The 17,298-nt window shown below is 37.6% G+C and overlaps 1 protein-coding gene across 1 annotated transcript in view; it reads right to left on the reverse strand.

The window, feature by feature from the left end:
- Window positions 1-17,298, reverse strand: part of ARHGAP15 (Rho GTPase activating protein 15) — a 319,965-nt gene that overhangs the window by 274,579 nt on the left and 28,088 nt on the right. The window contains exons 2-5 of the mRNA XM_082483158.1: window positions 14,913-14,987; window positions 11,123-11,184; window positions 6,625-6,712; window positions 465-554 (exon numbers count right to left, since the gene is read on the reverse strand). Of these exons, the coding sequence (XP_082339284.1) occupies window positions 465-554; window positions 6,625-6,712; window positions 11,123-11,184; window positions 14,913-14,987 (315 nt within the window). The remainder of the gene's footprint in view (window positions 1-464; window positions 555-6,624; window positions 6,713-11,122; window positions 11,185-14,912; window positions 14,988-17,298) is intronic.

The raw sequence follows: 17,298 nt of genomic DNA on the forward strand, positions 1-17,298 counted from the left end.
GGCAGGCTTTTAAAATCCTCCCCTCCCCTTCCAGAAGTGAACCCGGGTCATCACCGTCTGAGGACCCTGAGCAGCAATAAAAATAAACAGAGTAACCGCACTGTGTTGGAGCAATGCTTGTATAAGCAGTTTGAAGAAGTTGTGTTTATGGAAGTCCTTTAGGTCAAGATTCTAGGCCTGAACCCAAAGCAATTACCTACTAAGTTTTAAAAACAAATGGAATATAGAGCATTAATCAATAAATCAACAGGTTCTCAAGTGTTTAGGAGACTCAGTCATCAGAAATCCTTCTCTTAGAAAAATAGTAAACCGACGCTTGATAAAATGTTACACTCCTGTACTGGTAAGAAAAATGCTGTATTAAATCAGTCTCTAGTTATTAAAACCAAGGAAATAAAACCTACCTCTGAACTTAACAGAGTTTATACTCGAGTGAGCAATGAAATGAGTGAGTTGCCTCTTACCTGAAAGACATTCTTCCTGCTGGATTTCTCTGAGGTCCACTCAATGCGAGCACCACACAAATCCACACACTCGGGTTTATATCCCGGTTTCTGGAAAGAACAAAAAAAGTAAATAATCAACCGTGAATATGGCCTGACTTTTCACAAATGGGGGCAGTTATCAGATAAAACAAGAATAGATCGAGTTCAAGTGACAGATTATTGTAGCACAGCTGCTGGTTATTACTGAAAAGAGTTCGTTATTCCATGGTATTATTAAATAACCGTTCTTGAGGTGTTGTAACTAAGAAATAAGGTTGTTATACTAGATAGATAATTTTAAAAATAATTAGATGGCTTGAAAACCAGTCCAATAATACATACGATAGATCAAAACACAAATGCATACGCATTGGCCAGATATTTCAAATGCTTACTTTGCAAAACCTCTTGAAAAGCCTTTTGAGTTTAAAAAGGTAAAGTTTTGTGGGTTTTCCAAATGCAAATTTAAACTGATGCAGTTGGAAAGGACAGAAATTAGACGAGAACATACATCGTATCTGCACGACAAGCTATCTCCTTTCTCCAAACAAATTATCATTTCTAGCTCCTAAAAAGAAAAAAAAAAAAAAGAAAAAAAAAGAAAAAGAAAAAGGCTTCGAGGGCACGTGTGACACCCACAAAGAGCTCAACACGAGGGAAGCTCCACACACTTCGCTCCTTCGCAATGTCAGTCCGTGCATCCCGGAGTGACACAGCTCTGCCTCCCCAGCTCCTCCGTATGGATGCAAATCATTCAAAGAGCAGATTTGTTTGCCCGTATCATTTACGGTGCCGGGAGTTGGTGTAAAGCACAATAATCCTCATTTACCATCTAAGCTTCTTCTCCAGGGACTCCGCCTGTGCAGCAGTTCTGGCAAAGCCCATGCAGTTTAGAGTAGCCTTTGTAGATTAGGCTACTGCACATCCCAGACAACAATAAAAATACTACTGTTAACAGTATAAAGCCCTAATAAGTCCCTTTTGGGTGAGATATGGAATAATATCCACATAACATAATTAATCAGCTTGATGCATCTTTTTTGTCTCCGTTGTTCTTAAACCATTTCACCTTAAAAAAATGGCATTGGTGATAAAGAAAACAGACTTAATAGAAGAAGTTACAGTGGCCAGTCCAGCATCAACCACATAATCAGCTTTCCAAAGGTTGCTCGCTGAATTTCTCTGATGTTGTTATTAAAGGCTAAAAAACCCCGTGTGTTCTCCAGGGTGCTTTTGAGACGGGCAGAAAAGGACCTATTTAGGTTAAAAGAAGCAGAGTAAGAAATCCTGGTCAAGTAATTTGCAGCCAGAGTCTCCGGCATTTTTCAGTACTGGAGTTGTAATTATCTTCTCCATTTGCCAAACCATAAAACCACCGTGGTTCAGCTCCTCTAAAACTGACAGTCCTGTGTGTCTTTCTTCCTTTTTAATATTTTTTTCTATTATTTTTTTAATAGGAAAAGTATGCTATTCAAAACAGAAGGATGTTCTTGTGGCTAAACCACTGGAAGAGCAGGGTTTGAATTTTTTTCCCCAACTCTGCCTCAAACTTCCTGCCTGGCCTCTGACAAGAACTTAACCTTTCTGAAGTTTTAATAACAGATCAAAACTGCAGTAGTGACAGTTGACTTTACAAAGAGGTTGTGAAATTTAATCCATTAATATTTGCACGGCAAGAGTGACAACGTTGAAAAACAAACAGGCAAACATCAACCTATTAATATAAAAATGAATTTTCTGTATTCCAGTGCTATAGTTTTATAAGTAGAGCTATGGTGTATCCTTTCACTAGATCACTCTCCTTGGCCAGGAGATACCCTAGGGAAGTTTCCTCCCCAGGACTCCACGCCATGACCAGGTCTGTAACCCATCATGAACACACAACACAGCTTTGTCAAAGTGGGTCACTTCGCTTTCTTTGAAAAAATTGCCCAAAAGGACAGATTGAGTCTGAACATACTTTAACAAAGAAGGGCAGCTTTATTCCACCAGCAGAAAGAGTCAAGAAATTTTGTAAACACATAATGAGATGAAAAGAAGAGATTAAAATGTAGACAAAGAATCAGGGAATAGTTTCTCGATAGCGAAGGATACTGAGCTACAGAATATTTTCCTCAGGAGAACTGCCATGGCATTTCACAGCGAAGCGAGAAAAAACAATGAAAAGCCGAAGAAAGTTTTGCAGGAAGATGGAACAGTGAACTCTACAGGGTTTTCCCATCTCTAATTTCTATGATTGTACAAAAAAGTATGCAGCAGTTGGACTCCTCTGTGCACTCAGTGCACACGGTTTAATTGTGTCGTTGTAGTAATCTGGAGATTGTTTACAGCTTTGATTTTGTAATAAGCAGAAGAAAATTATAAGTATGTGCATCTCCCTTTCCAGAAAGGATGGACTGCAAGCTCATGGTGTCGGAAAGATGAACGCCCTTCCGCTGTGTACAATAATCAACTGGAAAACTTATCTTTTGGAGAATTTAGCAATTCTGCCCACAACAGGATACGAGGTATCTATGAACGCCACATACGAGACTGGCGGGTAATGCATCGCATATGAAGCTTCTGATGAAAACTACATGCAAAACCACCCAGATCCATCGAGGTTGAAACTGTCCATCATGCACATCAGCCCTTCTTCTGCACCCGGGGAGCTCCACACGAGGGGAAGCCCTGCTTAAATCCATGGGGACCGCAGGAAAATTGCCTAGAAACTCTTTCTGGCTTAAAAATTGCCCCGTTACATAGTTGTCGTTGGTTTTTTGTTTGGTTGTTGTTTTTTTTTTCCAGTTTCTGCATTACCCAGAGACAGTGCAAGAGAGGAAGTTCAGGTTACCGGGGAAGCCTGAGCCCTCCGCGTCCTTGCTTTGTGTTTTGCAGTCAGAGCAATTATGTTATATCAGTGTTGTTGGAGGGGGTTATGCCGTAAATTGATACAAGTGTCTGCTACAATGAAATCTTCCTAAACATGAATATGGATTTCAGCAGCGTTTTCACTCACTAAATTACTTTGCAGATGGGCTAATAACCTGAGGTTAAAATAACCTCTGTTGAATAAACTATGTCAGGGAATAAACAGACTACTTCTTCTTGGGCAGAAAGACCAACTGATAATTTAACGCTGGTATGAAAGAATGGAGCTGTGATCCTTTGAGATCACAGTGTCCTTAATTTAAAATGAAAAGCAAGTTGTAATTCATATCAAGGCTAAAAAAATAGTGTATCAAAAGCACGACCACAAATGATCAAGTCAGCAGCAAAAGACAATGATTTAACTACATGGCATGCAAACTTACATTTTCAGTAATATTTGTAAACAAGCTCATTTTCTGAATCTCTTTTCTGTGTGCTTTAATTGTTGTGTTCCAACTATTACTACTAATAATACCAGATATTTTCACTACCTTCGGCAGAAAGCTATGGATCCCAACCTTCCCCGTGCAAATCAATAGGAGAGTTGTTATACCGAGTCCTACATCTGCGCTCGTACAAAGGAACAACAAAAACTCCTTTTAGCTATTACTAGTTCTTTGCATTAGAATATTGTTAAAGATTTTGGTAAATATAATTTTAAATCACCTCTAAATGTTATCCGATCGTCAGAAAAAACAGACGTGCTTTCATTTCCCTCTCTCCTGTTGTCTTTATTGTGAAATATCATCCCTTTTATAATGATGCTGTCTTACTCTAAATTTTCACTTCATGTACTGTATTTAATAGTTAATAATTAATGAATTAATATCTTTATAGTACAAAAGAACATTAATCTTTTTGTTAAATCACATCAGTTTCCTGTTAACAATAAAAATGCTTTGTTATGAGTCATACTGTCGTGAATGAACATTGCCTCTATTACATTATTTAATTAATGGTTCGGCTCCCCTTTGTCCAAAGTAAACTGCAGCCGGAAAAAAAAGTAAAATCAGTAAACAAACGATTTCTAATGAAGCCTTTTGTATTATTTCCTTTCCACTATCAAAATTATATTTGGTTAAATGGTTTACAAAGGAAATAAGCATTGCATTTGCGTTATCAGATGAGAGCAACATGCCTGTTTAGCTTTTTTTGATGTGTGAAATTTGGGTTCAGGAAATTAGGTTATAAGATTTTGAACACCGACAGCTTTTGTTGTTTTCAAGCTTTACCCAATTTGTTTATTTACCATTGCATATAAGTTATGTGCAAGAGACTGAAAAATGTAACTTTAACAGCTTTTTCTAACCTACTCAATGTTGAGCTCATAGCCCCAATGTTCAGATCTAGCATGGAATAAAAACAAACAAACAAACAAACCCAACAAACCACTTCTGTTTTTTCCTCATAATGAGCAAAATAAGGGATCAATATATCTGTGTTCTTCCTAATACAGGAGGCAGCAGATGTTATCTCACCAACTGCGAGCACTGGCGATGAAGTAAAACTTCAGGGAAAGAGACTGACTTCTCAGAAGAGCCTTCCTCATAAAACACCTTCTTTTTTTTTTTTTTTTTTTTGAGTTAAACAGATTGAGATCTGGGCCAGAGTCATATTCTGCAGACAAGTCTACTTTAGCATCTAAATCCTTAAATAGCCAATGGGAATTTTAACCGTGTGGAGGAGTCTCGGAGCAAAACCAAGTCTCCTGCATGTTGAATTACTGCTGGTCTGTTTATCCTCTGGGATTTGGGTGAGTGTTTGAAAAGAGAGAGGAGAAAAGGTAACAGGTAGACATGTAAGAGAGTTAGTAAATAATAAGATTAGTTTAAAGTTCACCTGAGATTTTTTTTTTTTTAAATAACATCTAGTTCAACTTTAAGGAAAACAGATGGTTCTGAAAAAAAATATTAATTCAAGTTATTTAGTTTTCCTGGTTTCGGAAAAGTAGTATTTTCCTGCTGTACTGGCACACACACAAGCAGAGAGTACCAGATTTCATCCTTTTCTTGCTTTTATTGTTTCATCTATTCTTATTTTTCTGTGATCCTCATCTTCTTTCCAAAAAAGCAAGGCATGGAAAGGTGTTCTTTGAAGCTGATTTCATGGCAGGTGGCACGAATAGATCAAGATATATAGAAGAAAATGTTTGTATTACCTGCCATCGAAAAAAAAAATAGCTTATTGTTTGTGACTCCTGCCAAAGAGAGCACCTTTGTGGCCACCCATCACGCCAATGAGATTTGGCAGGTTTGATCAGGCCTTGAGAGCCTTTCACAACGGGGCTTTGTCAAACCTGTCCCTTCGCTGCCCACAGTGTCACACATTTACTGAATTCCCCCTTTTGTTGCCCACATTCAGGTTCGTAGGCTCAAGCGCGGCAGTAACTAGCACTCAAGGGGTACGCGCCGTTATTGCTTGCTCAACGTAGCTGTCACATCTCTGAAGACTAAGATCGGTGGTCTTTCCTTGGGGCACAATAAAAAGGTACTGCAAATTTCACTTTGTAGTAACTACAGGCTACAGAAATTGCATTAGCTGCATTAGATGGAGTCATAGAAATATTCAGGAAGGTTAGCGGGATATGGTAGATGTCACATTTATACTATGATAAAAAATCACTTTGCTAACTTGTAATGTTTTCTGCTTTGGTAACACCCTATATTAAGGTGCCATTTATACATAATTTATTATTATTTATTAATGTATAAGGCACTTTATAGCATGGTAGATAACAACTTAAATTCATGTATTAAAGATGTACATACATGGTTTAATACAATTTACGTCTCACAATATCCTTTGCAACAGATTCTCATCGCATCATCTGTTAAGCATTTATTACTAATGCATTTTATAACATACTTTATAATACATTATTTGAGGAAGTAGCTGCATTTAGTGATCATTTTCATAAATAAGAATAAAGCATTTATAAATGGCACCTTAATTTAAAGTGTTACCTTCACATTACTGGATAGTCACTCACCATTTGTCTCACTTTGCAATTATTCTCAAAATACACCTCTTAATAAAGGACATGCTAAGTCCTATTTCTTCTCATGCACTCCATCTGATTAAAAGTTTATCAAGGCATTTTCCTTCAGCTGCTCTCAGACCTTTGAAGGTTGTCAGCTCAGTCTGAATCTGTCTTATGTAAACACCAAAATTTTTCTGCCAAAATAACGGTTGCAAGGAAGCCGAGGATATGGGATGGTTGATTGCCTACCAGGTTGGCCAGCGCCGGCTGCTTGGATTCTTTGTAGAATTCCATTTTCCGAGCTGTGAGAACAATCCAGGACGTGGACCAGTTTTTCCTTAAAAATAGAATAAAATTTTAAAAAGGAAAAATTAGCAAGGCGTGCAAGCAGGAGGTAAAAGCTGCTCCGTTTGTAAACTTGTTTTTTTAATTATTTCATTGCAGAAACAAAAGTGGCCTAAAGTCAGTACCAGCAATGCACTTCCACCAATATTGATGGCGTTGCACCATCCTATTTACAACTGAATGCGGCCCAACAAGGCTTGAAGGCCTTCTTTCTCCTGATTCATGTTTTCAAGCCTATCTATGTGCCTTTTCTACCAAGGTGCCTTAACCACAGGAAAACAGTGGGATTATTCACACATGCTTAAAGTTCACATATGCTTAGAGGACTCCAATAGCTGGTGCCCTTCTGGTAGCTAATATTTAAAATAGAACAGAGAAGGAAAAATGTCATTTTGATCTGACTATACAAAGCTCAGAAAAGGGTCTACTTCTAAAGGTCCCAAATTCATAGAATCATAGAATTGTCTAGGTTGGAAGAGACCGTTGGGATCATCAAGTCCAACCATCTACCCTACTCTACAAAGTTCTCCCCTACCCCATATCCCCCAATACCACATCTAAACACCTCTTAAACACACCCAGGGATGGTGACTCAACCACCTCCCTGGGCAGTCTATTCCAATGTCCGACCACTCTTTCTGTGAAAAATTTTTTCCTAATGTTCAGTCTAAACCTATCCTGTTGGAGCTTGAATTCTTCCTCCTTTCCCTAAATTAAAAATTTACAGGAGGGCAAGGAAGATAAGAACGATATCTGAGAGAGGTTTAAGGAACCATTAAATATCAGGAGTTCACGGTACAGCCCTAGAGAGCTGGCAAACTGCTGGGGCCAGGGAGAAGCCAAAATACACGTGGATATGAGAAACAGTGTCCTCTGATGCAGAAGCACATAATATTCAAGTCAGAAGAAAATGCTGTTACATATATTACATATAACACGATGTTTCAAACCACCACGTGATCATAAACAAGTAGATCTGGTCTGATAGAAAACAGGTTTTAGATTAAGGTTTCAAGTTTGAGCCTCGTATTTGAGGGTCATAACACCTGATCTTTACGAAAATACCCATAAACCCACTCTTTTAGAATAAATTTGAAAATGTGTATGATAAAAAGGTTGTTTCATGTGTACGTTGCAGTGTGTTAAAAAAGAGGGAGTTGTCTTTAAGGACATCAAAGGTCCAGGGAGGAATTGTTAAAAACCCTTTTTCCTCTCTTCTCTCTTCCCTAGTCCCTTTGCGTTCTCTCTGTTTAGGTGTTCCCAAGTAACTCAAACACACCCAGTTCTTATTCTAGCACAACCTGGCTTTGCTGAGTTTAAAAGCCTGCCTGTCTTCTTCGCGATGATCACTTCCAGATCCGTCTCAAAGCACTGTTGCACTCAATATCCCATCAAACTGCACATCAGGCATAACAACAGACAGATTTGCTATTAACGACTCTCCTATTCAATATGTTTCGGTCATCAGCTTAAGGAGCATAACCAATATTACAGATGAAACCCGAACACCACTGCCGTTATCAGAGGAACTTGCACTGCCTTCAGTGTGGGCAGGGTTCCACCCAGCACCATCTAACAATTATCCCTAAAATATGGCCAAAAAGAGGCAACAGTGAAAGAAAGTCTCTATGAAGGAGGTGAATAGGTTTGAAGAAAACAGCTCTGCATTTTTTATGCCTTGTTAATGAGGAAACAATAGAGAGACATTGAGAAAGAGCCAGAAACAGTAGGGTATTAGAGAAGTACCTGACCATCACTGAAAAATATTTTCCACAAAAGGAGAGTGTTTGTAATTCACTTTGACATTTTTAGCTAAATTTATTGCCACTATAAAGCCGTATCCTCAGCTAATGCGAACTATTGTCATAACTGTGGATTGTGCACATTGGCATTAAGAACAGTTCAACCTCAGCTAATTATTTTTTAAAGTATCTTTAGGAAACAAGTGCTGTAGCTGAGAATCCACGTCAAGGCAGTGAATCCAAATTGTCTATTGGCAAGTACAACTTCAGTTCTTTTTAAGTCTCTTTTTGGGTTGGGTTTGGTTTGTTTTTTTCCCCTCTCCTACTCATAAAAGGTCTTGTAAGCGCACAGGGAAGTAAGTGGCCAAGTATGCTGTGTGCCGGTTTAAACAGATTTTCTTAATCCAGATAAATCTGGATTACCAAAGGATTAAAACCCTTGGGGGACAGCTTAGATTCAGTACCTGGTTTACACCAAATGCTTGACATTAGTTATGGAGAGGAACGTTTCTGTGTCATGGCCGCTTCTACCAGCCAGAGCGCTGCTTGCTCCGGCTATTTGTGGGGCAGGTTTTTTTTACCTGAGCAATACAAATCAGCAATTGCATTTTGAGGTCTCAGGCTTGTGTGCAATCTTCTTAAGAGATTCAAATTTCTGATCAAACTAACTGGGAATTTTGCCAAGATTTGAAAACATCTCATTTCAACCTGGACCTCATTTAAAAAAAAAAAAAATTAAAAAATGCTGTTCTATTTATGGTTTTGAAACAAGAAGTCGACAACAAAGAAATAAAAAGTCAATTATAAGTATTTCTTAAATTATATCAGGTGAGATGTTTTACCTAATTTTCATTCTGCATTTTAAGGAGAGAATGCTTTAATTCCATCAGGAATAAGAAAATTTAGTGGTTTTGCAAGAGACTATAGGAATTATTGAAGCTATGAGAATGCAACTGAATTTCACCATATTATCTGCAAGAGTATTTTCTTTCCCCTAAATTTAAATCCCTCAGTTCTTTTATTCTAAAGTTGTTTCATTTAAAAAGCAACATTTAAAAATAAAAAAAAAAATTATTACTTTTGGGACCTAAAGATAAAAGGTATCTAAACTAGACAACCTTTTTCCCCAGATTTTCTGTAAAGTTATCTGTCAGGGTAAACAAAAAAAAAAAAAAGAATGCTTTAAAGTGTGTTAGTCTCTGTACAGTTGGGCACACATTGTATTTCCTAGGAAAACCAAAGGTTTTCAAGCTCTTTAGAAAAGTCAGTTCACAATATTCTAGTTTTTGCTGTGCGGCATCGATATCATTCAAGAAATCACTTCCCGCGGATGAAATTCAGGTAAGTGAAAGGAGTCAGACAAGGTGTACGCGGAGTAGATGAATCCCCACCGCCCATCCTCTCTCTGTACAGAGAGCCATAAACATCAGCATGCAGAGAAGCCCCAGCAGGGATTAACAGGGATATTGTGTGAATTCGTCTATAGCCACAAAGTTAAAGCCACAGTTGAAAGCCGCTGCCGGAGAGCCCCTGCGAGGTGCGACCGGACTCGGGGGGGGCTGCAAGAGAATAAGTATTTGCATTCTATCAAACGAACACCTGATGGCAGCACGTTATAGCTTCAGTGGTGCTCACAATCTCTGAGGCTATTTAAAAATAGGAGACGGTTCCGGGCTATCTAAAAATACAAGTGGCCGAGCTACGCCGTGCCCACGCCGAGCCGGCGCGCAACGCCGCGCCACGGAGATGCTTTGTGCTGAGGGCACCCGATGCACTGGGAAGGTATAACTCCCTCCTCGTCTGGGCTGGTTCAGAGATGATGTCCAGACGATGCACACTCTGCTGAAGCTGCTGCCCGTGCCCAAAGTCGGGAATAGAGTATTACTGGTTTCAATGCCTTTTCCCAAAATACCAGTCTCCGATAGTACTCATCTGCAGCGGGCTTGGCCAAGCGTTGACAATGTTCTCGTTTCAAATGAGTGGCTGGACTAGGTGACCTCCAAACTCCCTCTTCAATGAGTGTTTCTGGGATCCTTATGGTTTAGCACTATATAGGTGTGAAAAACTTATGACTTGGCTCCTTTCTCCAGGCAGAAAATGTAATATTTCACATTATTCTCTCATTCTCGTTGGTAGCACACAATGCTGCTCACATCACTGTTACTCCTTCAGAGGCATCAAAACACAGCAAACCATAGCAAATCCTTCCGCAAAAGGCAGCATTAATATTCACATTACTTTCAACACAAACAGCGCTAAGCGAGTAAGTGCTGACTGCTTTTGACAATCTTGCCTTGGCATCTCTGTGGCATCACCACATGGTGGGTTCCTACATCCCATCCTTGACCCCTCAACCGCACACTCGACAGCTGAAATTTGCCCACTGGAAAATATATTATTGGTTTGCCTGGTGCCTTAAGGTTGTCCTTAATATTTGTATAATATACATATATAATCCAGAGGCTAACATTGACATGCGCTCATTGCAATGAGCCCGGTAGCCGCTCTCACGTGGTTTCTGAGACTGAAATCATGCATTGGCTCTGATTCCAAAACAATGGCCATTTGGCTATAAGCAGCAATAATAGTTATATATACTTAAACATGCATCAACTCTGAATTTTGCAACTGATAAGTTCTATAACGTTCATATATAATACCTTAATTTCTTGCCACCATCTGCTATTTTAGCTTTTAGAAGATATCCTTCTTTCTCCACTACCTACAAGAAAAAAAAAAAAATAAACATCATAACTACATCATTTATTCAGACGGATGAATCCACTTTGTAGACACATAAGAGTCTGCACGTAGCTAATCCAGTGGGGAGGCATTTTATCACTAATTCTCAGTTTAGTCACCTTTTTTTTTTTTTTCCTGATACAGTCAGTTCTTTTGAAAATTTACAAACAATGTTTAAAGTCAATTAGTACAAAAATTGTCAAAAGTCAATTAGAATTAACCTTAAAATACCCCAATAATATTCTATTCATTGATTTAGAAGAAATTTATTTTAATGCAAACACAGTTTCTAGCTATACGTAAAAAATGGGTTGAAAATACATTACAAGCAAATTTCATCAAAGTATCATTTCATATACTGAGTTTCATTAATTAGCTATGAGGAACACACCATACTTCTGTAGAAGCCTCTTGCTGCTTAGATTCTCAAAAGAGTTGCGTTTAGGGGTAACCATTGTCAGAGCAACATCAAATATCTGCACAACAGGAGAAGTTACATTGCCGTCATAGGTGCCACATTTTGCTTTGAGTCAGCACTAAATCAAGGCTCGTGCAAGATGCTAAAAGGCATCACGCTTTTAAGTGGTGCTGTTTTTCGGATGAGCTCCGGTATCCAGGCGTTCACCCCTCACAGCCCCTTAAAGGTCACACTTCATTGGAGCTTGTGCATCCACGTCCAGGGAGAACTTGTCTTCAAGTTTCCAGCTGAACTAAATGATCTCATAGTACAGTGCAGAAAACCAAATTGAGCGGGTCTGTCAATTCTCGACATACAATCTTGAAACTAAAACTATAAACAAGGGAAAGCACAGCTGTGTGGCACATTTTCCAAAATACACCCTAAAAAGGCAAAGCCCTTAGCAGTTACCTATACAAAGCAGTGTGTGATGTTAGCAACCTGCTATCACCTTGGTAGATCCCTTACTCTGCCGCTGCTGTTACTGAAACCTGGTCCCTTTTCTGTGGCTAAGGGCTCTGCTGGCTCCAACCCTGCTTGCGGGGTGTCAAGGTTGCACTTGAGTTTGAGGATACGAGAAGCGAGCCGTAGGCTCGGTCGATTGTTTTCATTTCTCCCTCTTGATTTGTGCTTCTCTACATCTCTGAACGCATTTTCCTTCAGCCAGAGGCCCCCGCAGACCCTTGGTTCTCTGTGATCTGCTGAAACATCCCCTGTATAGCTGTGATATACAATTTGGGATAGGGCTATTTTCAGCTATGTAAATTTATATTTAAAAATTAAAACCCAAAGAAAATAAGATGACTGGTCTTCAGCCAAACCCATCGGCCTGCCTTCTTCTCAGTACGTATTAACTACCTATGTTCCAACTGTGTCACTGATGGGAAAAGAAGCAAAATTGTGATTCAGAGGGGGTTTGTTTTGCCTTTCAAACACCACTGAGTCTGTACCTGACCAGGATACTGTAACCCCACCAGACCTTTATAGCAAATCGTGTCACAAGGAGAGTTTGTAACAATTTCAACCGAATTTTGCTCTCAAGCAATGAAATAGCAATAAAACATGTTTTAACACACAACACGAGGATTTTTAAATCAAACATATCTGTTGTTTTGATTATACAAAATATCATGTCATTAACTGCAATATATTTAACTAGTTCCTTAGGTTTTGTCTGTTGCGGGTATACGGCATATAATGAAATATATACGGTGTACATATCTGTTTGCACCTATGAAAAGGTCTGTGGACAATGATTTAGGTGACATTCTCAAATGGGTACATGAAGATTAGTGTGTGCATTTTCTATAATTTGTACTTATCTCATGCAAATTCCTGTCATGCATATCATTGCCATAGAAAACCCAGAGAGAAAGTATGTAGGGATTATTGTGCAGAGTCATGTCACTATTTATCTAGTGATGGATGGGTGAGTTATTAGAGCTAAAATAAGACTTAATCCCCATCTCCACCTACTTTTTTTTTTTTTTTTTCTTAAATCAAACTTCCTTTACATCTTTCGATATTTTTCTTCCCCTTCTAACCCTTCATTTTTGTAGCATAAAACTTCTGGTGCTTGGCCAGGGCCAGAGATGCCAAATAACATATGAGAAAGGTTATTCTTTTTAATATTTCCATCCATCTGGAAACAGAAACTGGGAGGAGCATTGGCTAACCATTCAAGCTGTTGATTACTTCTCTGAATCAGACCCAAAATCTCATGCTTTCGAAGTTTACCAACCACCCTTCCCAAACTGTTATTTTAACCAATCCAAAACTGAAGGCAAATGCGATTTTCAACATCGGATCTGAATCACCTCTGTTCTCACGTTTGGGGAAGTTAAAAGTTGGATGTGCTTCCAGATGAAAATGTTGCTGCTCGGTCATATTTTCCCTATAATTGTCTTGAGCTAGAATATCAAATCCACTAACCAATGTTGGGCATATAACATATCCTGATTTAAATTACATAGCTCAGATCCGCCATTTGCTTTAAATTAAATGTCTCAGAATTAAACAGCTCGAAAATAAAAGATCTTCAGTTAATATGAGACCTCTCAGTGCTGAGCAAAGGAACTTTCACATATATTGCTTTAATTGAATTAGTACAGGCCCTTTTTTTAGAAAAATATTAGCATGGTCTTCATTAACTGATAATGTGTGCAGTTTTCTCTGTAATTAATGTAAAGGCTGTTTATGGAATTACAAAACAACTTTACCACAAAGACAAATAAAAAGATTTCTAGGATGACCCCCATATTTTTATAACCTCTGTTTGGGGTGCTATATTCCCCTTGTTTAACATCTGTTAATATCTCTTATTTTGTTCTGGTTGTTTGCAAGAAAATACTTCCAAGACAGTTCAGGATCAACTTACAATACTTCTGCAAGTGGATGATATTAGATTAAGAAGAATACCAAATATATCCTTATGACATTCTCTGTTGTTTCTGTCTCAATAAATATCATCAATTGTTGTTAAGCTGCTGCCCTTCCTGCACCTTTTCAACATACAGAACTGTGAGAAAATGACCCAAAATGCCCTGAAGAATTAGCAAAGAAATAAGAAAATGGAATTATTATGTGAGGTTTTGTGATTGTTGTTTTTTAATATTTTTCTTAAAAAGGAAACAAAAATGAGAGTATGTATGTGTAAGTATTTGAGTTTCTAAAAAAAAGACTCATGATCTAGCAGTATTAGAAAATATAAGGAAAAGTAATTATCGCTATATCACAGATAGACTCTATAATTTTCCTAATTAGAAGAATTCAAAGTTTCTGAAACTACCTATTCCTGAAAAGTTTGTGTAGGTACCACATTTCTTTCTGATACCAACAATTCTTTCATGAATCTGTATTTGCATATTCATTTTCTTTTAATAGAAAAACCTCTATGCTCCTCATTCCCCCTAAATTCTTTTAATGTCGAGGAAAATTCTTTTTAAATTTCGTGATAACTTTTACTTATAAAAATTGATATTAATATTAAAACCACCATAATATGGGCAAAGACAGGACAAAGACATGGTTGCGTACATTCAAATTAACAGCAAAGTCAAGTTATATGAATTGCTTTGTACCTTCTAAAATTATCCTTTTTATTGATTAATCAAAGTCCCTTGAATCCCTTAACATCTTGACGCATCCAATACCTCGTGTATTTATTCTTTAATAAAGCATGTATAACATTTATATTATAAACATTTAAAATAAAAAGAGTGATTTATCAGCTCTATAGAGCAATCGCTTACTGTGTGGTCCTGTGGACTAATGATGTCTGCAAGCGTTAAGTTATGTTGGGAATGATTTCTTCTATGACGATTTACCTAAAAAGGGAAAAAAAAATAAAAATTCAAGGATTTAAATTCAGAGAGGATTCATATACATACAAATTGAGATGGAGCAACAAATTTAATTACTGGGTATGCATAGCACGCATTAGATGGAGTTTTGGAAACCTGGTTTCTTTCATTTCTGCATTTCTGTGAAAACTGGTGCTCCTCTGAGCTCTGTGTATTTGAAATGTACGGCTGCCAAACTCTAAATATCTCTGGTAAAAATGTGCTTCTCTGTGATGTCACATTGGCAAATTTTCCTAAAAATTAACCAACTGTTAATAATTATTAATATATTAATAAATTAATAAATTATGACGCTTCAATCAGGAATCTCAAAAATTGTTTAACTGGTTAGGTGCTCCTAAACCCATTTTACAGAAATGTGAAAGATGCTACTTATAACCTCAAGGCCACAAAGCAAGTCAATGAAGAAACTAGAAAATAAATGGGAACAAGCGCATCATATATCTGGTATGCTTAAACTGCTTTAAAGGCTGTTTCTAAAACCTCCGTGACTGGAAGGCTACAGCAATACCGGACTCCGATTCTAAAACTGTTCCCAAGTACCAAGTCCTTGATTTCCTCCAGTTCCCTCTTTTCTAGGGGGCAGCCAGTATAACCATGTGTGACTTGTGACTGCACAATTCTTGCATTATACCAGAAATTATTAAGATTAAATAAAAGTTTCATCACAAATCAAGCGTTTGGCAGAGATCAATAACATTTTACTTCCTTATAAATTTGCAAAAAAGAACAGGTCACCCCAAAACATGTGTGTGTGTATATGTATATATATAAAAAAAAAAAAAAAAAAACACAACAAAAAACCTTTTACTGTTTAAATTCAATGTCAATCAATAATAATATAGTTTGGAGTTGCGATCCTGTAAAATTCAGTGATTATCTCCTCTTTTAACTGAAGCCAAAAAGCAAACAACAAAATATAGTCTCAACTAGTTTCCACTGTATTCATCATAATGCATTCTCTTTTTCCCTATTAAAGCAGAGTTAACCAGAAGTCATAATGTATTCTGTTTATATTCAAGTGTCTGAATATAGAAAATGTTCTTAATTAATCCAGAGGGCCGCGCTCAAAAAACAGTTAAACATATTATGATCCCATATTTTTTCTCCACACATTGCTTTCATGTTTATTTGTAAGCACTAACATTTTTAAGCCTTGAAATCTATATCCTAGATATTGCTCTACTCTCCTAGTCAGAGCTAATGAGCTTAATGAATTACCAGTTCTAAATTTAATACAAACATTTCAAAGAAAGAGATAAAACATTCTTCACAATTCAAAAGTTTCTCTGACCTATTTATGAAGAATATCACTTAACAATTTCATTAAGGGTGAGTAACAGCTGGTGACATGGCTGTGTCCTAAAGTGTTTTTCTCTCTTAATATTCTGCATCTTAAGCAATCGAGCTTTCATAAGAAATACTTTAGTTAGTGGCAGTCCCTCCTTTGGGGAGAAAAAAAATGTCAGACCACATTTTCTGTATTTTGCAATCTTGTTTTCAGGAGTGTCATGTTCCTGTTTTATTAGCATGTAGGGTAAACAAGAATGATTTGCTGATGCTATTGAGAGAACTTCTAAGATTACAGTCTTTCTATTTAGATTTTGGATGGAACTTAATATTAATGCAGGCAGAGGCATGTATATAAATTCAAAATAAATTAATGCAATTTATCTTTTCCTTTATCTTTACTCTTCAACAGCTCTGAAGGTTCTATAGTGCTCAAGACGTATAGCTAAACTATGCAGGTCTAGATCACAGAATGCCTTTCTTACCCAGAGCCCCCATTCTAATTATTCCTTAACATACAACAGAGCATATAGCCCAGCGAAGCTTTCTAAAATATATTCTTCCCTCATCCAAATTAAATAACAAGACACACCGCCACTCCACAGTATCTGTTTTAACATTCAGCTGCTCTCTCCAGGAATCGTACGTGTCTGTTGGGGGCCCTATATGCAACTTCGTGGAGTGTACAGCACCGATCGGAGCTTTCGGTCTGGTCTTTGGTTCAGCAATCAGAGCATTAGCGATAGAAACGCTCACGCTGGGTACGTGCAAAAAGGAATATATCAGAAGCACTAAATCCATCCACAACCAAACCAAGAAAGGAGACAGTAGAAAGTACTGTTTTAGTAGTACTAGCATATTATTAGCGGTAGTGTAATAAAACGACAATAGTAAGATTTCCAGGAAACATGAAAAGAGAAAAAGAATATTAAATTCCAGTTATGGATGGTATTACGTGCTTCAGAGCCCCTTCGCTGTATGCAAA

The sequence above is a fragment of the Vanellus vanellus genome (assembly GCF_965231255.1).
Source record: "Vanellus vanellus genome assembly, chromosome: 5".
Classification (NCBI taxonomy): domain Eukaryota; kingdom Metazoa; phylum Chordata; class Aves; order Charadriiformes; family Charadriidae; genus Vanellus; species Vanellus vanellus.